Source organism: Plecotus auritus, assembly GCF_963455305.1.
Source record: "Plecotus auritus genome assembly, chromosome: 1".
Lineage (NCBI taxonomy): Eukaryota > Metazoa > Chordata > Mammalia > Chiroptera > Vespertilionidae > Plecotus > Plecotus auritus.
Genome location: NC_137770.1, coordinates 20,856,822 through 20,882,734, shown reverse-complemented (window position 1 = coordinate 20,882,734; position 25,913 = coordinate 20,856,822). Strand labels below are relative to the sequence as shown.

Sequence of the window (25,913 nt, the reverse complement as noted above, 5' to 3'; positions counted from 1 at the left end):
TGGAGATTTATTCTCTTTAAACAACTTGCAAATACAAATAGACTAGACATTTTAAAAGCTATTTTTCAAATATCTGGGTTCTGAAAGAGAATTTACATCAGAGAAAATTTCAAACTAAGTTATGTTAGGAAATATAAAAATAGTAAACATAAATATATTAAGAACCAATTCTAACATCAGGTTTTAAACAGCATCTGTCACTACCTATTCCATATTTTTATTACCAGAATGGAAAAGAAATGTCTAGTCCAGCTGGTATGGCTCAGCGGTTGAGGGTCAACCCAGGAACCAAGAGGTTACTGGTTCGATTCCTGGTCAAGGTACACTCCTAGGTTTTGGACTCGATCCCCAATAGGGGGTCTGCAGAAGGCAGCCAGTTGATGATGTTTCTCTCTCATCAATGTTTCTATCTCTCTATCCCTCTACTTTTCTCTCTCTCTAAAAAAATCAATAAAAACATATCCTATATAATAAAAGCCTAATATGCTAAGTGTCTGGTTATCCAGTTGTCCATTCAACCAATCAAAGTGTAATCTTACCTAATAATAGACAAACATGTAAATTGACGGTACCTCCGCTACGCCCACAGCCAATCAGTGAGTATGCAAATTAGAAGGCCAAAGATGGCCGCTGCCCAGCTGCTCCAGGCGGGAGTGGCCAGGCAGGGCAGGATGCCTGCTATGAGAGGGAGGGCAGGGGGCAAAGGGATCTACAGGAGCAGAGTGCCACAGCAAAGACAAGACTGCAGACTCCGGGAGTCTGCAGCAAAGACGAAGATGGCAGACTTCGGCCGGAGTCTGCAGCAAAGACGAAGACAGCAGTCTGCAGCGAAGATGGCAGACTCCAGCCAGAGTCTGCAGCAAAGACAAAGATAGCAGACTCCAGCTGGAGTCTGCAGTGAAGCAGCGAAGATGAAGATGGCAGACTCCAGCCGGAGTCTGCAGCGAAGATGAAGATGGCAGACTCCAGCCTGAGTCTGCAGCAAAGACGAAGAAGGCAGACTCTGGATGGAGCGAAGGTCTGGGTCCCGGGTGCCGGAGGAAAACCGGTGCTGGAAGCCAAGGGAAGGAAGGCCTATTGCACAAATCTCTTCATGCAACGGGCCTCTAGTATGCTAATGATATGCTAAAGCCGCTCATTCGCTCTCTATGACATGCACTGACCACCAGGGGGCAGACAGTTGACTGGTCGACCAGTCATTATTACGTGCACTGACCACCAGGGGGCAGACGCTTCAACCGGTAAGTCAGCTTGCTGCTGGAGTCCGGGTGATTGGACTGAGTGAGACGGGCTGGACATGCCCTGGAGCCCTCCAGTGGACGCTCCCTGGCTGGCCTACCTCCCTCGTCACTCCCCGGCCCCAATCATGCACCAGTGGGGTCCCTCGGCCTGGTCTGCGCTCTCTTGCAATCTGGGCTGAGGGACCCGCCCCTCCCAAGTGCATGAATTTCATGCACCGGGCCTCTAGTAAATAAATAAATGAATGAATGAGATATCCAGGCTTACAAAACCAGATCCCAATGTCTAAATGACCTGCCACCCATGCTTAGAAACATAACAAGGCCAACACACCTAAAAAGAAAGCCTTCCTCCCTTCCTTCTGAAACCCCAGATCTGTAACAAACAGGAAACTGAACAGCTATCACAGTGACGACTGCTCTGGAAACAGTGTGTACTGTCCAACTCTATACCACAACATCTTTCATTCATTCAAAGACCACAGGGGGGGTGAGGGCATGAGTGGGAGGATGGGAGGACAATGGGGCAATAAGGACACATATGTAATACCTTAATCAATAAAGAAAAAAAGTTTTTAAAAATATTTAAATTTCCAGGAAACTACACATGGCCTGATGTCAGTGTGTTAGTACACACTAGAGATTACAGTGTTCACATGCTCTCTTCAGATCATTAGGGAATCGACCAGCAGGTTATAAAAGAAGGTATCTTTTTAGACCTAAAGAGTTACATTAAATAAAAACACGCTAAATACTAAAATAATACCCACACTTGCACACAGCTATATACTCAAAAAGAGTATCAAACCAAAACCGAAGGGAACAAAGAGTAAAGCTGAGGAAAATCCACATACCCTGAATTGCCAAGAAACTTCAGGTCTAGGTATCTTATCCAAGGATGAATAAGAAATAATGCTGATAAAAATAATGCACGAACCACATAACAAGTTATCTGTAACTTGTTAAAGAGAACGTTGAAACAAAACAATTGATTGAAAAGACAGGGTCTCCTAAACTCCGACACAATTAAAAGACAGAACCACTATGGAGAGAACAAGGTGACTTCCTTGGGGAACTAAGCAGAAAGAAAGAAGCTGCAGTTGAAGAGAAAGCACAAGTGAAACAATATGAACCACAAGTGAGCAAATCCTTTTTCATTTTGGATTTAACTCTTCTAAAAAACCAAGGTTAAAACAGTCTGGATTAAAAGAAGGACAGTCAGAATTTCAGGAATCTACCTCAATTGTTGCTCTCATTTCTATTAAAAAAAAAAAAAAGGCTAAAGGGTACTATTTCTATACATTCTGTCCCCTGCTTCCCTAAATTTCCATAAGCTGCCTTCATGTTTACAACTGTAGGACCCAGTCTGTCAATCCAGTAAAACATACAGATGAGGCACGGGAGAAGCAACATTGATCTTGAGAGTAATTTACATATAAGTAAAAGAGAACTATATCTAACATATTACCTAGATCAGAAGTCTTAACACAATGAACACAAAATAGAATTATCAATCATCTATGACAAAGGTTCAGAATAAAATTAAATAATGTTAAAGTTAAAAACCTCAAATCCAATCTATAACCTCAGAAAAGGATTAGAAATGGAAAACAATTTTAGTTCACACAAGCCAATGACAGAACCAGCTCTATTAACTTTTCCTGTGTTTTTTTCTTTATTATTCACATCTTTCAAACTAAGCCTGATGTCACTATACTTTTGGAAGCAAAGTCAGCTGTCATTTCTTATTATTGCTACTTTTGAAGGTAATCTGCCTTTTTTAGCTCTGGCTATTTTTTAAGATTTTTCTCTTTGACTTTGTCAATGGTTTTACTATGATATGACCATGTACACTTTTATTTGTAATTATCCCATTTTTGACTCATAGAGATCCTTGAATCTATAGCCTGATAGCTTTCGTGTTGTACATTCTCAACCATCATCCCTTCAGACCTTGTTGATGCCACTCTTTCTCCCCTCTCCTTAAAATCCAGTTGCATTTAAGTTAGAGCTTTTTATCATGTTTCCTATGTGCTTCTATATTGTTCATCATTTCATTCCTCCATTCTTTTCAGATAATGTATGCTGGCCAATCTTTCGATTCAAAATTATCTCTTTAACTGTAAACAAACTGATGTTTAATCCACCTGTTAAGGGTTTTAGTTCATTGATTTTTTAAATTATATTTTTCAGTTTCCAAAATTATCATGTTTTTTTTTACAGTTTCCAATTCTTTGTCAAAACTCACAATCTTTTAATTTCTTGAACAGATTAAACATAATAATTTTATAGTCCCATATATACTTCTATTGTCTATTGTTTATTGTTTCCCTTGGTTTTTCAGTCACCTCTTATAATTTCATATGCCTGGATATTTTTTATCAGGTGAAAGACATTATATATTAAAAATCGTAGAGATCATTTAAAGCTCTGGATGATGACAACTTCCTTCAGGAGAGATCCGATTTTGCTTGTAGCAGGAAGTCAGGCTAGGGTCACTAGGAATCCCAAATCGCCTTATCCAATTAGGAATTAAGATGATCGAAAGCTGGGCTTCTGTCTCTATAAGGGCTAGTCTATCTTCAGTTTATCATTTTTCTTATTTTCAGTTCACCATTTCTCCTACTCATTCACTGTCTAAGTCCCAGTTGAAAGCTGGAGGGTTGCTGAACTCCAGTTTTGATCTGCCAGCCTTTTGAATCTATTGATAGTTCTGATCTTAGCCTCTCCGCTTCCAGCCTCTTCTGAAATCGGCTACTGTAGAAGAAAGGAATCCCATTTATGCCAGATTTTTACTACAAAAGGCCTCACTGCTTTGGTAGGTCTCTGATGCATTAGTAATACTATTTTTTACTTTTTTTTTTTTTTTTTGGCCTTTCTAGTTGTTCAGAGTAAGAGAGTTGATCCAAAATAATCTTATCTAACGATGCTAGAGGCAGAGTATGCCGGCATCCTTTTTATGTAGGCTTCTTTGCTAACAAATCCTGAGCTATAACTAAAAGCTGATGAATAAAATAAACATACATACATAGGCACACACACTCACACAACTCCTGTTAACAAAAATGGGGGAAAGCCACCATGGAACATAGGGAAAAATATTGCAGAACAAGAGAAAGTAACCATTTCAGAAATAAGATAAACTATTTGACAACTTCATTTTAAACTTTAAAAGGTGTATCATAAGCCATTGAACAGATGAACAGGCTGATAAAGACCAAAAAATGAAATGCAAAAGTAAATAAGCAGGATAAAGTTTTTTTTAGTATCAAGGCAAAAACACGTCCTCCACCTAAAATACAAAACTGAAAATGTAACAGAATTAAAATATACACTTAAGTAACAATAACGCAACAGACACTGCACAAAATCTAAGCATGATGCATGAAACTAACCTGATCACTCCTGAAACACAAAATCAAAGAGATGAAGAGATAACATGCAAAATAATAAAAGTTTCTTCAAATGTTTTAGGATTATAACTCCTAACTAGGTGCAAAAGCAAACCAAACTTGAAGTTAAATGAAAACAAAACAACACTAATAAAGCTCAATTTAACATTAATTCAGTATGCTATTAGGCTGAAACAAAAACAATGCTCTACATGAGACTGTGGTACTGATTCCAAAGGTGCAGATTCTTGCCCAGCCAGTGTGGCTCAGTGGGTGAATGTCAATCTATGAACCAGAAGGTCATGGTTCGATTCCTGGTTAGGGCACATGCCTGGTTTGCAGGCTCGATCCCAAGCAGGGGGCAAGCAGGAGGCAGTTGATAAATCTTTCTCTCTCATCAATATTTCTATCTCTAGCTCCCTCTCTTTTTTCTCTCTCTAAAATTAAAGAAAAACACGTATTTTTAAAAGTGCAGATTCTTAGAGTCTAGCATGACAACATCACCACAGAGCAAGTGTTGATTCCATTTCTCTCTTTCCCACATCACAAAACATGCAATGACATTTTCACAATCTGCTATAAATGCTTCATTTACATATTAAGTCTATTCTTTTAGCTCTGCTCATTTGATATTAGACTAAAAACCTGAAGCATTACTACTATGTAAAATGGAAGGTACCCTTAATAGTACATTACTGTATTTTGGGTGGGCAGACAATTTACTCATGAAAATAAAGGTGGAAAAAGCAATATTATGTATGCTATCAAATTTAGCATATGCTTTTATATCAAAATAATCAGATACACATATCACTGTGAATGGTTCAACACATTGTTATTTATAGTCACAATGATACCCTCATGAAACTAAAGTTAAACCCAATGAATTCAAGGAAAGAAAACTAACATGTACTGAATGTCTATATACTAAGTACATAGCAAATGCTTGAAGGTATAAGTATTATTGGATGGATTAAAGAAATAACAAGCACATACATGTTTAACAAGTGTCTAAAACAGTATGACCACTTCAATAAATGTTAAAAGAGAATTATATGATTAGGTTCATTTTTCATGAAGCTCAAGATCAGAAAGGTTTAGTAGCTTGCCCTAAGTAACTGAATGGTTTCTAGCAGAAAAATCAGGATTCAATTTGAAGTCTGATTCCAAAATCTACATTTTTCCTCTAGACTCACAGCAAAAGTCTGTAAAAATTATTCTCTTGTCCAGTTGTTTCATGAGAGACTTGGTAATAAAATTTTAAACATAGAATTCTAAGAACCAAATTTCCAAGATTTGAAAAATGTATTTACAAAAAGAAGCCAGCAGACTTTAATTGTTCAATTACAATTTCTTACCCTTAGACTCTTACTACTTAACATTAAAGTTATTAAAAGACTGTGACTAGTTCTCAACTTCAGGACAACTAGTAAAACTCGGCCAGAGAGAAAGGGGCACATGCCTTCAGCTTTGAGAGATTACAAGTGGCTTGTGCCTGGCTCTAAACCATTAACATTATCCTCCTAGGGTGTCGTCACTCAGTATATCTGGCAACTGAAACCCACCGAATAGAACAAAAACCTGGAGTTTATTATTTAACATTTAAATTCTTCCAAAGTTCATGTGCCAGATGGTAACATCCTATTACTCCCAAAGGAAGTTTTAAACAGGACACTTAATTAGGAGAAAAATTACCTATTAGTGCAAATCTCTAAGGCTTAATTTGATATTACTGTATTTTCACCCATCTTTCCATTAAAAATGAATAAATCAGCTGATCTGAATCAAGGGAACTGTATTTTGCTTTTATACCCAATATGAACTACTTTAGCATCATCAGCTACACTTCCACTGCAGAAGGCATTAACTTTTTATGTTGAATATTTTTTCTTGAGGGCATTCCATTTTTATAGCATTAACTCAAAAATAGTCCCTGATGTCTTATGAATAGGAACACAGAGTTCTAGATATGTTCTAAACACTAAGCTAATCAATTGCTCTATATAACAAATGTTTAAAATAAGCTTTTAACTAAAACCTTCCACAGGTCCTCTTTGACCCAAATGTTCTCAGACCTCCCAAGAAATTTACAGAATGAGAAATAATGACACTTCTTTAAGGTTATGAAAATCAAGGAGCCCAAAGACCCTATGTCATTGTATCCAACTAAATATGGCTCATTGGCTGGAAGAAAGGCCAGTGAAAAATCAATGGTTGCTACTTAGGAGGAAAGGGGAAATGGATCCTGGTGTAGGGAAGCTGCAGAATCCACCATGTTGCCTAAGTGCCCGGCAAAACTGCCAACCTTGACAATCAGTCCATGCCAGTCCTAGCTCAGCACCAGATTTCTTCCCAATTCTGTTTCTGTATTTGTTCCATCTAACTCTAATTTCTGACACAGCACCAGCTACAACAGTAATGACTCATGTGACAATGGGCTTCTGTTTTTCAATCAGTTAATGTAATCTCCAAAATCTAGTTTATCAATGTGAATTATATAACACTTTAAGCTTTGAATGCAAACCCCCAATTTTCAGAAATATAGATTCACAACATCACAAAAATGTGAGCAACCATGAGGTAAATGAATCCCGACACTAGGTTTTAGGATAAAATCGTTGACTCTGTCACTGACTAGCTGGAAGACTGTGGGCAAGTTAGCAACCATTCTGTGCCCCGGTTTCTTATCTTGTAAATGAGGAAAATAATAGTATCTACCTAACAGGATTGTTGAGAGAATTAAATGAGTTGATAGTTTGTGGCTAAGCTTTAGAGAAATTCCCAGAGAGACTGTGAGAAGGCAGGTGCTGCTTCTCTACAAAACACCACAGACGCCCTGCTACCCTCTAACACTGCTCAGCTTCACATATCATAAGCAAAGAATTAAATCTATGTTAGAACGATTCAAGGGGTCAACAGGGAAATTATGTACTTTCCAAGGAAAAGTAGTCAAAAAAATGACCCAACATGTCTCTTGACCCTAAGTCCTCACAAAACCAATAGCAATGATTCTCATAGTTCTCTTGTTGGGTGAGGTCATCTCAGGAGGAAAACATCATATCGATTATTTATATTCCCCTTCACCAACTGGCAAGTTATGTTCACAAAATTAAACCCCAATCAAATAACTATGTTAAATATATATATAACATCCATGTCCTGAGGCTTAGCAATAGAATCATTTATAAAATCTAAGTTAATAATAAAATTTCTTGTCTTCCCTAGAGCAAAAGAGTTGATCTCATTTTCTAGGAAATCCCTTATATTTTAAAGAAGAAATGCTAATTTCAATGAGGCAATAGATATTTAGTAGGGAGGAAATTTTTAACAGTTGGGCACTGGTTAAAATGGATTAAGCTGTGACAGGATTTTTTTTTTTATAACAAGTTTCACATCAAGAGGACTTGTATAAGTTGCAGACTGTCAAATTACAGCAGGAAGGCTGGGGAGTGTTGGGGAGGGGGAAAGAGATCAACCAAAGGACTTGTATGCATGCATATAAGCACAACCAATGGACACAAGACACTGGGGGGGCGGGGGATGAGGGCATGCGACAGGGGAAGGAGAGGCTGGGGGGAGGTCAATGGGGGGAAAAAAAGGAGATATATGTACTACTATATGTAATACTTTAAACAATAAAAAAAGAAAATAAATTTTAAAAAAAGAAAAATAAAATAAAAATAAATAAAAACATCAATTTCCAGGATTCCTCCCTAAACAGTGCACACATTGATTAAAAGAAAATAAAAAATGGGTAATACTACCATGTACTTCAAGGACTTCAAGAATATAAATAGAGCCTAACCGGTGTTGCTCAGCGGTTGAGCGTCGGCCAATAAACCAGGAGGTCACGTTTCGGTTCCCAGTCAGGGCACATGCCTGGATTGCAGGCTTGATCCCCAGTAGGAAGTGTGCAGGAGGCAACCGATCAATGATTCTCTCTCATCATTGATGTTTCTATCTTTCTCTTCCTCTCCCTTCCTCTCTGAAATCAATAAAAATATATTTTTAAAAAATAATATAAATAGAAAGATTCAGATAAATTACATGATCCTTGGCACATTACATATACTCATTTTTAGGTGTAAAATATTCCATAACAGTAAATATTTTAATGCTAAGAAAACATTGAGGAGCCCATCAGAATTACTTGTTGTGAGAAATACTCTTCCTGAGTTGCACATCTTCCAATAGATTATGGCAGATGCTCCCCAGGTAACTTACAGGTGGCATGATAAAGATCACTGCTCTATCAAGTGAGTATAATGTCAGGCAATGAGTGACATTACTCCTCTGGTTTGCTGGCGGGGAAAATTACTGAGAACCAACTGCTTTAACAGGACAAGAATGTGGAGAAATTCAGGAGGAGACCCTAGATCAAACTAAGAAAAAGTCTGAAGCCAAAGAAAGACTCTTACTCTCCTGCGTCTTATTTTTTATAAAGTGGCTTTGCATACTATGTACTTACAACTCAGATGGAAATGAAGTACCTGTTGAATGTATTTACTTCCCATATATAAAGCCCCCAGAGTTCAGCATTATTCAACTCAAGGCCTACCACAAAGACTTAGTGCCATAGTAGAACATACTTTGTGTTTTAAATGCTTATCTGCACAGAAGTTTCTCTAATTCATAATTTCATTTCCCAATTGCAAATTCAAAGAAAATTTGCTACTATAAGCAAGCATCTAATATTCAACATGACAAAGTAGGATTGTTCTCTGCTACTAGTGTTTTTAATTGTTCACTAAAATTAAAAGGCAGAGTATTAACTCCCATTATTAATAAAGTAGTTTAAGCTAAAGCATTTAAGGAGCTACCCACATATACAAAATCTATATATAGCTCCATCTGTCAAATACATTATAAATCATGAAAATCTTTTAGCTGCAAAAAAATCCAAGTTTATTTTCTAAATGATAGTAGTGGAAAACCTTATGACAGAAGATACATTTCGCTGTATACAAGCAATTAGTTTCCAATTACAAGCAAATAATGCTAACTATTCTTCTATTTTATAAAAAGAAAGTAACAAATCATCAATTATAACTTGGAAGTTATGTGACAATTCAGTACAGCATATATATATATATATATATGTATATATATATATATATATATATATATATATATATATAGTACAAATCATTATAGTACAAATATATTCTAGTCTTATTAAAGTGTATACTCATATTGAAAACATGGAGAAAAAAATTTAATTGGATTTCCAAGAGTTTGCAGATGAATTAACAAATTTCAAAAGAGGAAATAATATAGATTAAATTAACAAAATATTAATAAAAAATATTCCTTTTACTCCAGAATTCTTGGATTTGTTTCCTTCTTACATCCCCATGTGAAGTAAGTACAAACTGGCACATCCTTGAGAGGGCAATTTTAAAATATCTAGCAAATTGTAAGTATACATATCCTTCAACCCAGCAACTCTGCTCCCAGGAATCACATATGATTACAGAAAAACATGAGTACCATAATGCTCATTGGTGCATTATTACAACAATACAAAAAAAACTAATACACCTGTACTATGCAGTATAATGTAATTTCAAAAGAATGTGTCATATGGAAAATAATATAAACATATATTACTAAATGAAAAAGTTTGCATTACGTATGATTCCAGTTTATAAAGCAATCACATTTAAGCTTATGCATGCACAAAAAATGTTTGGAAAAATATACAAGAAATATAAAAACTGTTACCTTTTGGAGTGGGACTCAAAAGGGCTATGAGGTTGGAGTTTTATTATTTATTTAAACAATGAGCATGTATTACTTTAAAATAAACTATCCTTAAAATTCTTACCTCCCCATGAGAGTTAGCCCAAAGTTAGTAACTCTCAGTTTAATTCATGTCCTGAGTTCTTCCCCTTCTGACTTAACACTTTCAAATTAAACAGAAGCTAAATGATATAAGCTAGTTGGCAATCTATCTGATGAGCTAACCTAAATTTATACTACAAAATAGTGAAGCAGTCTAAAAGTTAAAGCTGTTAACAATTATTATCTCCTTTAGTTCACATCCCTAATCCTCAGCTCTGCATTCCCAAAAAGGTTAAGAGAAAATACAAACATGCAAACATCTTACGTGTTCTATAGCACCTGCCTGTCCGTTACTATAGTCTCGATACTGTCCAAGCATCTGGTCTACTTGTCGCAGGTTTCGACTGGTGTCCTTGGGAAAGAAAATGGACTTTATTAGTTGTTCCAAACAATGCTTTTCCCAATCAGTCATAGTAGTATGTCAAATAGCTAAGTCAACCATTTGCAAAGGTACAATTTATATCATAGTTAAGTCGGATATCAATATATTTCATAAATATCAAATAAATCTTAACACAACTGAGAGAGAAACTAAAAACCATCTGCAATTTACTTGTGTGAAGTCTAAAGTACCTAATTTAAATCCTTATCCAAGGTACCATAAGTCGGCAACAAAACCATAAACTGAAAAAAGCCCTCATAATCAACTTGTGCACCTCAACTAATTCACACCTTTTTATGAAAAAGAATGCTAAAAGAACTAATCTAGTAGATTATCTACAAGAGAAGCAAATCATTGGGATCCATGTTTTTTCAATTATTGCTTTACCTGAGAACTCAATTAGGAGTGGGGGAACTATCCCTTAACCTTTAGCTATAAACAACAAATTTAGTTCTAATCATAACAAAAATGGTTTCTACCTAAATATGCTAGGTTTCACCTGAGAGATTAATGGAGGTATTTCTTTCAAAAACATATACTTACTGCCCTGGCTAGCATGGGTCAGTGCTTAGAGCGCCGGCCTGCCCACTGGAGGGTCTTGAGTTCGATTCCAGGTCAAGGGCACGTACCTAAGTTGCAGATACAATTCCCACCCCCAATCAGGGTGAATGTGGGACAAACCAATCGATGTGTCTCTGTCACAATGATGTTTCTCTCTCTCCCCAACTCCCTTTCCTTCCACTCTCTCTAAATTCAATGGGAAAAATATCCTCACTCTTTAGGTGATAATTAAAATATATATATATATATACATACATACATATACATATATATATATATGTATGTGTGTGTGTGTGTGTGTGTGTGTGTGTGTGTGTGTGTGTATATATACACTGAGTGGCCAGATTATTACGATCTCTGAACGCATAATAATCTGGCCACTCAGTGTATATCCTATATAATAAAAGGCTAATATGCAAATTGTCCCCTTTACCAGGAGTTTGACCAGCAGGCAGGTCAGCCAACCATCCATGTCCCCTCCTCCTGGCCAAGCTGGCCGGACCCCACCCATGCACGAATTCATGCACCGGGCCTCTAATATATACACTGAGTGGCCAGATTATTATGATCTCTGAACGCATAATAATCTGCCCACTCAATGTATATATATATATATATATATATATATATATATATATATATATATGTATATATATACACACACACACTGAGTGTATATATATACATACACACACACACATATACAGTATATATATATATATATATATATATCCATATATATATCCATATACATATATATATATATATGGGTATAACATACTTACTAATGTGTGTCTGTGGTGGGAAAGTACAAGAATTTATACTCCAAAATTCATTGTTATATTAAGTTTAAAAAGAAAAATCAAATCAAATTATGGCCTCTCCATTAGAAATTAGCCTTTCTTTACCTAAGTGTATTAACCCAGAGCAATAAAAAGCCAAAATCCATGCTTATCCAGGTAAGACAAAGATAAGGGAGTAATAGGTAGGGGGGGAAAAATTCTATTTCTGAGTTTTCTTTTTCCCATTGTGACTGTGGTACCTTCCCCCACCTCATTTCCCAAGCCCCTTTTATGGAAGAATGAAAACTGCCCCCACTCAAATCTCCAAACACTGTCAAAGTTAGCCTCCAAATCAAAATGGACTCTCACTATTATTCATCCATGAATAATCATATTTTGATTATTATTAGCCAAAATATGAGCAATTTCTCCAAAGGCACATGTCCACAAGAAGCTAAAGGATGGCAATCCCTAAAGGTTTCATTCCTATAATATTTTATTTGGAAATATAACACTTTCCACAACCTATCATATATTTCAAATATCCTTACTAACTGTGGTAAGCATAATGGCTTCCAAAGATGTTCAAATCCTAATTCCTGGAACTTTACATGTCAAAAGGAATTGTGCAGATGTGATTAAACTAAGGATGTTGAGATAAGCCATATCCTGGATTCCTGGGTGCACTCAATGTGATCACAAATGTCTTAAAAGTGGAAGAGAGAAGCAGCAAAGGTAGTCAGAGTGACGCGCTATGAGAAGGACTCGACCCACCCTGCTGGCTTTGGAGATGAATAGGGCCACAAGACAGAAAATGTGGGCAGCCTAGAAGCTGGAAAAAGGCAAGAGGACAGATAATTCCCTAGGGCCTCCAGAAAGAAACGCAGCCCTACCAACACCCTAATTATTGCCCAATGAGATTAGTGCCAGATTCTGACTTACAGAATTTTAAGAAAATAAATTTCTGTTATTTAAGACATTAATTTTGTGGTAATTTGTTGTGGTAGCAAAAAAACTAATACAGTGACTGAAACTATTACTCAGCTTAACTATTTAATATTGATTTAAAGCATCCAGTGTTAAACTAACCTGTAAAGTACTTGTTATAGTGTTGACCTTCTTGGTGACATCGACTGTAGGACGATTTCCAATTTCCCTGTGTATTGACCTGGCAGCCCATCGACTCAACCGGTCATGAGAGCGGAAGTGGTCTGAATCACTGGAGGATTCTGCCATTGATGTACACAAATCCTTAAAAATAAGTTCAGGTCATGGTCAAGCAAACGGGAAAGAAAATGGGAATAAGAGATTAATTTAGCTATTTTTGATCTTTTAAAATGTTTATTATATTTGTCCTTTGGCTTATCGTAATAGTTACATACAGTTTGAAAACTAAGTCACTTCCTCACATAATTCTCCCTCCTTTGTTTTTTCTGCTTTAAAAGAGCAACTCCTGCCCAGCCAATGTGGCTCAGTGGTTGAGCATCGACCTATGAACCAGGAGGTCACAGTTCGATTCTCATCAGGGCACATGCCCCAGGTTGTGGGATCAATCCCCAATGTGGGATGTGCAAGGGCAGCTGACCAATGATTCTCTCTCATCATTGATGTTTATCTCTCTCCCTCTCCCTTCCTATCTGAAATCAATAAAAATATTTTTTTTAAAAAAGAGCAATCCTCAAATATTATTTTAGTTACATTTACCGCTCCAAATAATAAAAATCCCTTGGTTCTTTACAATGTTCCTACATTTTAAAAGCACTTTCACATACAGTATCTTATTTAATCCTACTAACAGATAAATAGGACAGATAGATTGGTTTCTCTAAACACTGATTCTCTAGGACCTGCAGGTCTCAATATTAGTCTGATGTTCATTCTACTGCACTGTAAGAACATCTGTATCTTTAAACAAAAATACAACGCACACGGAATTACCTAAAGAGAACCCCAGTGCACAGTGAATACTCTCATGCACCTAAATTTACAATATAGAATTAAACCAATGCAGCAACAAAGGTAAAAACTCTATAACAATATGTGGAAAGATGGCATCATCAACATCTCCACCAAATTAGAAAGTCAAACATCCTGAGTATAATTTCAACATTAAACAATTTTCTGAATATGCTCTTTTTCCCATCCTTACCTCAATTTTCTATATAGTGCAAAAGTAAATTAGTTCATGAAGGACAATCTCAAAACTTTCAGAAAACCTTTTATAGAAGTTGAAGAAACAAATGTATTTGGGACAAAGAAGTACCAGAGAAAACTCAATTGATCAAAGTGTAAGTTTATTGACTATTCTAATAATTCTATTTTCTGCTTAATGAAGGGTTAATGTAACTTTTAACATTAATTGCTATACTCTTCCTAAAATTTATATGGTCATTTTTTTCTGACTTATTAAATCCAGTGTGATGAAATCTTTCTTTAATGATCTAGAATATTCTGGACTTTTGGGATCATTATTCTGTTTGCATCTGGGAAGTACATGACCATACATCTAAAGCAGGATTGGGGAACGTCCGGCCCGTGGGTTGTATCATTTGGTCTGGCCTTGCCAAGGCAACCGCAGGTAGAACTCGAAATTCAATAAATCTAGGAGCTTTTTTCAAAGCAACATAATTTTTAAGTTGAAAATTTTGTATGGACCGAGAATGATATTATAAATATCCAAATGGATATATCCTCAGCAGAAAAAAGGTTCCCCACCCCTGACCTAAAGGGAAGATAAGGGGAACTTGCTAAATATCTACAGATCTTAGGGCAAGCATGTAAAACTCGCGGCCCACCAGACACAAGTTTTATATGCTTGCCCTAGGACCGTGGTTGGCAAACTGCGGCTCTTTGGCCCTTGAGTGTGGCTCTTCCACAAAATACCACGGCCTGGGCGAGTCTATTTTGAAGAAGTGGCGTTAGAAGAAGTTTAAGTTTAAAAAATTTGGCTCTCAAAAAATTTCAATTGTTGTACTGTTGATATTTGGCTCTGTTGACTAATGAGTTTGCCGACCACTGCCCTAGGACATTAAATGAAAGCATAAAAGTAATCATGTTTTTAAATTATTAGATAAAACTAAATAAACAAGCAAAGAATCTTGCTGTGAATTTAGGTTTTTCAAAGTGAAACAGAGTCTGACATTGTAGCACCAGAAAAAGTTCAATGGAAGATCTAACTTCTTCATGCTAGCTGAGACAGGGCTAGAGAACACCCTGTCTGACTCGTCCTCTCCTCCGCCCGAACCTCAACTTCCTACCACAGCTGTCTTCTCTGGTTCTTGTCTCACTTCTCCTATCTACAGGTACAAAGGTATAATGCCCATAATGTGGCTCCCTCCCACCTCAGGAAACAGGAGCAGCCAATCTGATTTTGACTTGACTATAAATAATTACAACTAATAATTGTATAGTCATTTTCAATGATTCAGGGAAATTTTTTAAATAAAATAGTAGAGACAAATATAATAAGCATGTATGTATCTACCACCTACAATAAATATAATTTTTCTTATTCTTTCCTATTTCTATTATTCTTATTCTATTCCATTATTTCTAACCTATATAATAAAACCCTAATATGTAAATCGACCAAACAGTGGAACAACCAGTCGCTATGATGTGCACTGACCACCAGGGGGCAGACGCTTAATGCAGGAGCTGCCCCCTGGTGGTCAGTGCACTCCCACAGGGGGAGTGCTGCTCAGCCAGAAGCCGGGCTCACAGCTGGAGAGCGCAGCAGCGGTGGCGGCAGCGCTAGGACCCCTCGGGGGATGTCCACAGGGAGCGGGCCTAAGCTGGCAGGGGGACATCCCCCAAGGGGTCCCAAACTGCTGAGGGACACCCCCCATGTCGAATATCATGCACTGGGCCTCTAGTTGTTTTATAAGAGCATATTCTTATTATTTTTATTATTCCCCATTCATGCTTCTAATATTTTCAATAAAATATTTAGAATACTATAAATGAAGTATTTTTTCTTTATTGTTAAAAGTATTTCAGATGTCTCCTTTGTTTGTTTGTTTGTTTGTTTGTTTGTTTGTTTTTCCCAATGACCCTCTCCACCCCACACTCGCCCCTCCCCGGCCTTCACCACTCTATTGACTGTGTCCATATATGCATATAAGTTCCCCACTTAATCACTCCCCACCCATCTCTGCCTTCTCTCTGAAATTTGTCAGTATGTTCCATCCTTCCATGTCTCTGGGTTTATTTTGTTCATTGGTTTATTTGGTTCATTAGATTTCACATAAGTGAGATCATATGATACTTATCTTTCTCTGACTGTGTTATTTTGCTTAGCCTAATACTCTCCAGGTCCATCCATACTGTTGCAAATGGTTAAGAGTTCTTTCTTTTTTACAGCTGTATAGTATCCCATTGTATATATGTACCACAGCCTTTTTATAAATGAAGTCTTAGTACCTTCCCACCCCACCCTTCACCACTACTCTTCCTGCCTCCTTCCCTAGGGATAGCTACTAGCATGACATTGTGTATGACTCTCACACCTTTACCACAAGTATATGTGCTTCACAGTCTTTCTTAAAGGGACAAACATTACAATTAATTGATAAATATTAACCAAAAAAAAAAAAAAAAAAGATATGGCATATGTGAATTTAACTTTAAAACAGAAAATCTTAGCAGCATTAAATAAAGAATACATTAACTAAATTATGTCTAATTGTCACATAATACCAAAAAAATGATCGATCACTTATACCTACTAAAGATTAAATATTTTAATCAGATAGAATCACACTTTCCAGCATGAATTTCACTAATACACACCCACAGTCTTCAGCTATTAATTTCAATTACTTTGAGCAATAAAAGATGTTCAAACTCCTGCATCTGATGGAACACCAATAGGAATATCAAGATTTAGGTGAGATAGAGCTAAGAATTTGGTATGGCTGTTTTCTAAATAGCTTTTGAAACATTAGCAACCATCTAAGGATTTTAATTACATAAGTGTCATAAATGTGGAATAAGGAAAATTAAAGAATCTGAACATAATATGAAATAGAATTTGATTATTTTCATTGTTAATAAAATTTAGCACTTCCTTCAACTATTACTGACAATTCAAAAGGTCAAACATGACTCTCATAGCTAACTGAAAGAATGCCTAACCTTAAATGTCACAACACAGAAGACAGCAATGGTGGCAAAGGTCCAACTTTTTTTTTAATATATTTTATGGATTTTTTTACAGAGAAGAAGGGAGAGGGATAGAGAGTTAGAAACATTGATGAGAGAGAAACATCAATCAGCTGCCTCCTGCATACCCACTACTGGGGATGTGCCTGCGACCAAGGTACATGCCCTTGACCGAAATCGAACCTGGAACCCTTCAGTCCGCAGGCCAACGCTCTATCCACTGAGCAAAACCAGTTAGGGCAGCAGAGGTCCAACTTTACCAAAAAGATGCCTGTATATCACCAGCCAGCACTGCCACTCCGCAGACACAGAGTTGATGTAGGGAGAAAGAAACATAAGAAAGAAGTGGCCACTGGAGTGGTCAAGAGACTCCTGCCATATAATCAGAACCCAGAATAAAATGTCTGGAAGGCCATGAAAGTAGTTCCTGAGAGCCCCTTAAAATAACTGACTAAAGAAGAAAAGCACGAAGCAGAAAACACCAATTAGACACCTGGTTCCTCATTAAGAATGTATTATGCTGAGGGGGAACCAAGATGGCGGCATAGGTAAATACCTAAACTGCTGCCTCGCACAACAATTTCAAAACTAAAAGACAAAACGGACACCATCCAGAACCACAGGAAAGCTGGCTGAGTGGAAATTCTACAACTAAAAGGAAAGAGAAAAGCACATTGAGACTCAGAGGAGCTGCAAAAGGCTGAGGTATGGAGACACACAAGTGGAGAGGACTGGCAGCTGAGTGCGTGGCTGGCTTTCTCAAGTGGGAGGGAGACGGAAGCTCCCTGCTGCAATGAACTCCAGTTCCGGGAGAGACTCTGGGAACCCAGACTCATTCGGGGGGAATCTGGACTGTCAGGAAAAGAGAAAAGCACACTGAGACTCAGGGGAGCTGCGGAAGGCAGAGGTCCGGAGGCGCGCGTGCGCAGAGAGGACTGACTGCTGAGTGTGCGGCTGGCTTTCTCAAGGAGGAGGGAGATGGAAGCTGCCTACTGTGCTGAACTCCAGTTCCAGGCGCTTACTGGGAACCCAGACTCATTCAGGGAGAAACTGGACTGTCTAGCAGCGGGCAAAACTCGAGGGGGCGGCTTTCTCTCAGAGGTGCTTGCAGCGATTACCGAGGGACACTGAGATCCAGGGGCCTCATTGGGGAGGGCTGATGGGAAGCTAAGGCTATCTGCTCCACCCTGAGACTCTGCCCCATCCAAGCTGAGCACAGAGGCTTTTGCAATTTTGCAAGTTTTGTCTCATAAGAGTGTCTCCAGCACAGAAGTTCTCCCAGCGTAGACACAGCTGATCCTCACAGCCAATTGGCCTGGAGGTCAGTTCCTCCCAGTGATACCAACAACAATCAAGACTTAACTACAACAAGGCTGTGCACACAGTCCACAAAGGGGTACACCAAGAGTGTCCACCTCAGGTAACTGGGGAGGTTGAGCCACTGGGCCCTATAGGACACCTAGCACACAAAGCTACTCTACCAACTCAGGGAAGCAGCCAAAATGAGGAGACAAAGAAACAGATCACAAATGAAAGAAATGGAGGAAAGCAAACGACTGGATAAAGAGTTCAAAACCACGGTTATAAGGTTTTAAGAATTTCCTATAAAAGGCCGATAAATTTAGCGAGACCCTCGAGGATATGAAAAAGGACAAACTAGAAATTAAACATACACTGACTGAAATAAAAAATATTATACAGAGACCTAACAGCAGACTAGAGGACCGCAAAAATCAAGTCAAAGATTTGAAATACAAAGAAGCAAAAAACACTCAACCGGAAAAGCAAAAAGAAAAAAGAATCCAAAAATTTGAAGATAGTTTAGGGAACCTCTGGGAGAACCTCAAGCGTTCCAACATCCAAATCATGGGGGTGCCAGAAGAAGAGAGAGAGCAAGATACTGAAAACTTATTTGAAGAAATAATGACCGAAAACTTCCCCCACCTGGTGAGAGAAATAGACTTACAAGTCCAGGAAGCGCAGAGAACCCCAAACAAAAGGAATCCAAAGAGGGCCACACCAAGACACATCATAATTAAAATGCCAAGAGCAAAAGACAAAGAGAGAATATTAAAAGCATCAAGAAAAAACAGTTAGTTACCTACAAGGGAGCACCAATACAATTGTCAGCTGATTTCTCAACAGAAACTATGCAGGCCAGACAGGAGTGGCAAGAAATATTCAAAGTGATGAATAGCAAGAACCTACAACCAAGATTACTCTACCCAGCAAAGCTATCATTCAGAATTGAAGGGCAGATAAAGAGCTTCACAGATAAGAAAAAGCTAAAGGAGTTCATCAACACCAAACCAGTATTATATGAAATGCTGAAAGGTATTCTTTAAGAAGAGGAAGAAGAAGAAAAAGGTAAAGATAAAAATTATGAACAAATACATATCTATCAACAAGTGAATCTAAAAATCAAGTGAATTAAAAATCTGATGAACAGAATAAACTGGTGAATATAATAGAATCAGGGGCATAGAAAGGGAGTGGACTGACAATTCTCGGGGGGAAAGGAGTGTGGGGGGTGCGGGAAGAGACTGGACAAAAATCGTACATCTATGGATGAGGACAGTGTGGGGGAGGTAAGGGCATAGGGTGGGGTGGTAACCGGGTAAAGGGGAGCTATGAGGGAAAAAAGAGGGACAACTGTAATAATCTAAACAATGAAGATTTATTAAATTTAAAAAAAAGGAATGTATTATGCTGCAGTTGAAAAATTAATTATAAAAAAGTATTGTATATCCTAATATCAATGGCATTATTGAAAACTAACCAGGCCTCTGAAAATCTCCCTAAATAAACTGTACCCATAGTATTACATTTATTCCATGTTGATAAAGGCATACTGAGAATGGTCACATAGAAAACAAAAATGGATGGCCATGAAAAAAATTGTTCTCCTAATAACCTAAGAAATATAAATTAAATACTGAGATACTTTCCTACCCTATTAAGTTCTTTTCTTTTAAATAATAATGTTTATGGTTAGCCAAACTGTAGGGGTAAGAGCACTGCTATATAGATCTAATGGAAATGTATACATTGATAAACTTGCCTAAATGTCAGCAAGCCAGACATATATCTAGAGCAGTTTGTACCTTCGACCAAGTAACTTCCAAATCTTTCCCCTGGGGTACATAAAATCATCTGGAGTACATAAAGAATTTATATATTAAGATATTGACTAAGAAGTTGTAATAGAAGGAAAATAAATACAATTTAAATTTCAAATTATAAGAGAATGAATGGTTCAAATACAGTACAGTTCTACACTGGAACAGTCCAAAGACTTTACACACCCTGGTTCTGGAGATATTTAATAGAAATGTAAGGGATAACAGTATGAATCCCAATTTTTAATAAGCATTATATGTTGTTTGTATGTGACTATAAATTACCAGTATACAAATTAGAGGAGCAGGAAAGGGCGATGATAAAAGGGGAAGAAAATAGACCCAACTATGTAGAGTTTACAGCAGATTTTTATTTTTTTAAAAATTGCTATCTCTCTTAAAATTTCTACAATGAATGTATTATCAGAAAGAAAAACTCAATGTATACTTAAAAGAAAAACAAATGTAAAGATGACCTTCAGAGATAGCAGATTAATAAAAGGCTGGCAAGAGGAAATGAAGAATGACATAGCTGCAATAAAGAGCACAATGGAAAGTATCAATAGTAGACTAGAAGAAGCTGAGGACCACATCAGCGAGCCAGAAGACAAGGTTAAAAAAAAAAATGCCCAAGCAGACCAGCAACTGGAAAAAAATAACTTTAAAAGCAGGAGGAGAGCCTAAGGGAGCTTTGGGACAACATGAAAAGAAACAGCATCCACATATTGGGGGGGGGGGTGTTAAAAGGAGAGGAAACTGAGCAAGGAATAGAAAACTTGTTTAAAGAAATAATGACAGAAAACTTCCCTGATATTGGAAAGGAAAAACTCACACAAGTCCAAGAAGCACACAGAGTCCCAAACAAGATAAACCCCCAAAAAAACACCAAGATACATCATAATTAAATTGGCAAACACCAAAAACAAAGTAAGAATTTTAAAGGCTGCCAGAGGGAGGCAGAAAGTAACCTATAAGGGATCTCCCATTAGACTATTAACTGATATCTCAACAGAAACACATCAGGCCAGAAGGGAATGGAATGAAATATACAAAGTCATGCAAAGCAAGGGACTAAATCCAAGAATACTATACCCAGCAAGGCTATCATTCAAAATTGCAGGTGAAATCAGGAGCTTCACAGACAAAGGAGGGCTAAGGAAGTTTATTACCACCAAGCCAGCAATGCAAAAAATGCTAAAGGAACTGCTGTAAAAAGAAGAAATAGGAAGAGGATGAAGGAACAAAGGCATAAAGAATAAAAATGGCGACAAACAAGTACCTATCTATATTATAAAAACCCAGTGGCCCTAACGCCGTAATGACCCAAGACTGGCACGGGTGGGTAGGGCTGTGAGCACAGCAAGGCCATGTGGGTGGGCGGGTTCGCACGATTTCACACGCTGGGCTTCTAGTCAATAATAACCTTAAGCATAAATGCATTAAATACTCCAATCAGAAGACATAGGGTAGCTGAATGGATAAAAAAATATGACCCGTATTTCTGCTGTCTACAAGAGAACCACCTCAGAACAAAGGACTCACACAAACTGATAGTGAAGGAATGGAAAAAAATTTTTCAGGCAAATGGAAATGAAAATGAAAGCTGGGGTAGCAATACTTATATCTGACAAAATAAACCTCAAAGTGAAGGCCATAACAAGAGATAAGGAGGGCCACTTCATAATACTAAAGGGAGCAATTCAACAAGAGGATATAACTCTGGTAAACATATATGCACCCCATACAGGAGCACCCAAATACATAAAAAAACTTCTGGAAGATCTCAAGGGTAAGAACGACAGCAATACAATCATAGCAGGGAACTTTAATACCCCATTGACACCACTGTATAAATCCTCTAAACAAAAAAATCAGCAAAGAAACATCAATCCTAAATGACTCACTAGATCAAATGGAATTAATTGACATCTTCAGAACATTTCACCCCAAAGCTACATAATATACTTTCTTCTCAAGTGCACACCAGACAATTTCAAAGACAGACCACAAATTGGGACACAGGCAAAGTCTCTTCAAATTCAAGAAGATAGAAATCATGCCCTAGCTTGTTTTGCTCAGTGGATAGATCATCGGCCTGTGGAATGAGGGTCCTGGGTTCAATTCCAATCAAGGGCACATGCCTGGGTTGTGGGCTCAATCCCCAGGAGGGGGGCGTGCAGGAGGCAGCCAATCAATGATTCTCTCATCATTGATGTTTCTATCTCTCTCTTCCACTCTGAAATGAAAAAAAATTTTTTTTAAAAAAAAGAAGATAGAAATCATATCAATCATCTTCTCAGATCACAATGGCAGAAAATTAGAAAACAACTACAATAAGAACAATGAAAAAAAATCAAACACTTGGAGGCTAAATAGTATGTTATTAAACAATGATTGGGTTACAAAAGAGATCAAAGAATAAATAAAAAGCATCCTGGTAACAAATGACAATGAAAACACAACAATCCAAAATCTATGGGACACAGTGAAAGCAGTCCTGATAGGGAAGCTCATAGCTCTACAGGCCTACCTCAAAAAAAAAACAAGAAAAAATGGTAATAAATTACCTAACACTACAACTTAAATAATTAGAAAGAGAGCAACAAGAAAAGCCCCAAGTAAGCAGAAGGAATGAAATAATAAAGATCAGGGCAGAAATGAATGACATAGAGACAAAAAAAAACAATACAAAAGATCAATGAAACCAAGAACTGGTTCTTTGAAAGGATAAACAAAATTGATGAACCTCTAACCAGGCTAATCATGAAACAAAGAGAGAAAACCAAATAAACAAAATCAGAAATGAAAAAGGTGAAGTAACAATAGACCCCACAGTAATACAAAGGATTGTAAAAAAAAAAAATACTACACACAACTCTCCTCAACAAACTAAACAACCTAGACGAAATGGACACATTCTTGGAAAAATACAAGCTTCCAAAACTCAATCAGAAAGAATAAAAAAACCTGAATAGGCTGATAATTACCAATAAAATTGAAGTGTAAATCAAAAATCTTCCAGCAAACAAAAGCCCTGGTCTGGACGGTTTTACAGGGGAGTTTTACCAAAGATTCAAAGAAGAACTAAAACCTATCCTCCTCAGACTATTCCAAAAATTCGAAAGGAAGGCACACTTCCAAGCTCCTTCTATGAAGCCAGGATTACCCTAATTCCAAAACCAGATAAAGACACTACAAAGAAAGAGAATTACAGACCAATATCCCCGATGAACATAGATGCTAAAATCCTCAACAAAATTCTAGCAAATCAGATCCAGCATTACATTAGAAAGATCATACACCATGACCAAGTGGGATTTATTCCAGGGATGCAAGGCTGGTACAATATGCGCAAATCAATAAACGTGATACACCACATAAACAAATTGAGAGACAAAAATCACATAATCATATCAGTTGATGCAGAAAAAGCATTTGACAAAATCCAACACCCTTTCTTGATAAAAACTCTCAGCAAAGTAGGAACAAAGGGATGACACCTCAACATAATAAAAGCCTTATATGACAAACTTACAGCCAACATCATACTCAATAGGCAAAAACTAAAACCATTTTCTCTAAGAACAGGAACAAGACAGGCATGCCCACTTTCACCACTCCTGTTCAACATAGTACTAGAAGTGCTAGCCATAGCAATCAGACAAGAAGAAGAAATAAAAGGCATCCAAATTGGATAAGAAAAAGTAAAACTGTCATTATTTGCAGATGACATGATATTGTACATAGAAAACCCTAAAGACTCCACCAAAAAACTACTAGACTTAATAAATGAATTCAGCAATGTAGCAGGATACAAAATTAACACCCAGAAATCTATGGCTTTTTTATATACCAATAATGAACTCACAGAAAGAGAAACTAAAAAAACAATCCCATTTACCATTGCACCAAAAAAAATTAAGATACCAAGGAATAAACTTAACTAAGGGGGTAAAAGACCTGCACTCAGAAAAGTACAGGACATTGAAAAAAAAGAGATAGAGGAAGACATAAACAAATGGAAGACTATACCATGTTCATGGGTTGGTAGAATCAACATCATTAAAATGTCCATTTTACCCAAAGCAATTTTCAGATTCGATACAATCCTCATTAAAATACCAAAGGCATATTTCACAGACCTAGAACAAACTCTCCAAAAAATCATCTGGAATAAAAAAAGACCCCGAAGAGCTGCAGCAATCCTGAGAAAGAAGAACAAGGTTGGATGACTCACAATACCAGATATTAAGCTATATTACAAAGCCACTGTTCTCAAAACTGCCTGGCACTGGCACAAGAACAGACAAATAGACTAATGGATCAGAACAGAGAGCCCACAAATCGACCCAAGCCATTATGCTCAATTCATATTTGACAAAGGAGGCAAGAGCATACAATGGTGTCAAGAGAGTCTCTTCAATAAATGGTGCTGGGAAAATTGGTCAGATATATGCAAAAAAATGAAACTAGACCACCAACTTACACCATACATAAAAATAAACTCAAAATGGATAAAGGACTTAAACGTAAGATGGGAAACCATAAAAATCTTAGAAGAATCCATAGGCAGCAAAATATCAGACATAGATCGTAGCAATATCTTTACCAATACAGCTCCTAGGGCAATGTAAACTAAGGAGAAAATAAACAAATGGGACTACATCAAAATAAAAAGCTTCTGCACAGCAAAAGAAACCATCAACAAAACAACAAGAAAGCCCACTACATGGGAGGACATATTTGCCAATGTTCTCGCTGATAAGGGTTTAATCTCCAAAATTTTCAGGGAACCATACACTTAACAAAAGGAAGATAATAAAAAAATGGGCAACGGACCTAAATAGATACTTTTCAAAAAAGGACCTATAGAAGGCCAAGAGACATATGAAAACATGCTCAAAGTCACTAATCATCCGAGACATGCAACTCAAAATAACAATGAGATACCATCTCACACCTGTCAAAATGGCTATCATCAAGTCAACAAATGACAAATGCTGGTGAGGATGTGGAGAAAAAGGAACCTTTGTGCACTGCTGGTGAGAATGCAGCCTGGTACAGCCACTGTGGAAAACAGTATGGAGTTTCCTCAAAAAGTTAAAAATGGAACTCCCATTTGACCCAGTAATCCCACTTCTGGGAATATATCCCAAGAAATCAGAAACACCAATCAGAAAGGATACATGCACCCCTATGTTCATACAATAGCTAAGATTTGGAAACAGCCTACGTGCCTACCACAGAGGAGTGGATTAAAAAACTGTGGTATATCTACACAATGGAATACTATACTGCTCTAAAAAAGAGGGAACTTTTACCATTTGCAACAGCATAGATGGACCTGGAGAGCATCATGCTAAGCGAAATAAGCCAGTCAGAGAAAGATAAATATCACATGATCTCACTCATTTGTGGAATATAATGAACAA

General features: G+C 37.3%; 1 protein-coding gene across 1 annotated transcript in view; it reads right to left on the bottom strand.

The window, feature by feature from the left end:
• The window catches only part of CEP128 (centrosomal protein 128), a 384,557-nt gene that overhangs the window by 342,302 nt on the left and 16,342 nt on the right, over positions 1 to 25,913 (bottom strand). The window contains exons 4-5 of the mRNA XM_080673796.1: positions 13,289 to 13,450; positions 10,740 to 10,826 (exon numbers count right to left, since the gene is read on the bottom strand). Coding sequence (XP_080529922.1) covers positions 10,740 to 10,826; positions 13,289 to 13,435 — 234 coding nt within the window. The 5' untranslated portion in view covers positions 13,436 to 13,450. The remainder of the gene's footprint in view (positions 1 to 10,739; positions 10,827 to 13,288; positions 13,451 to 25,913) is intronic.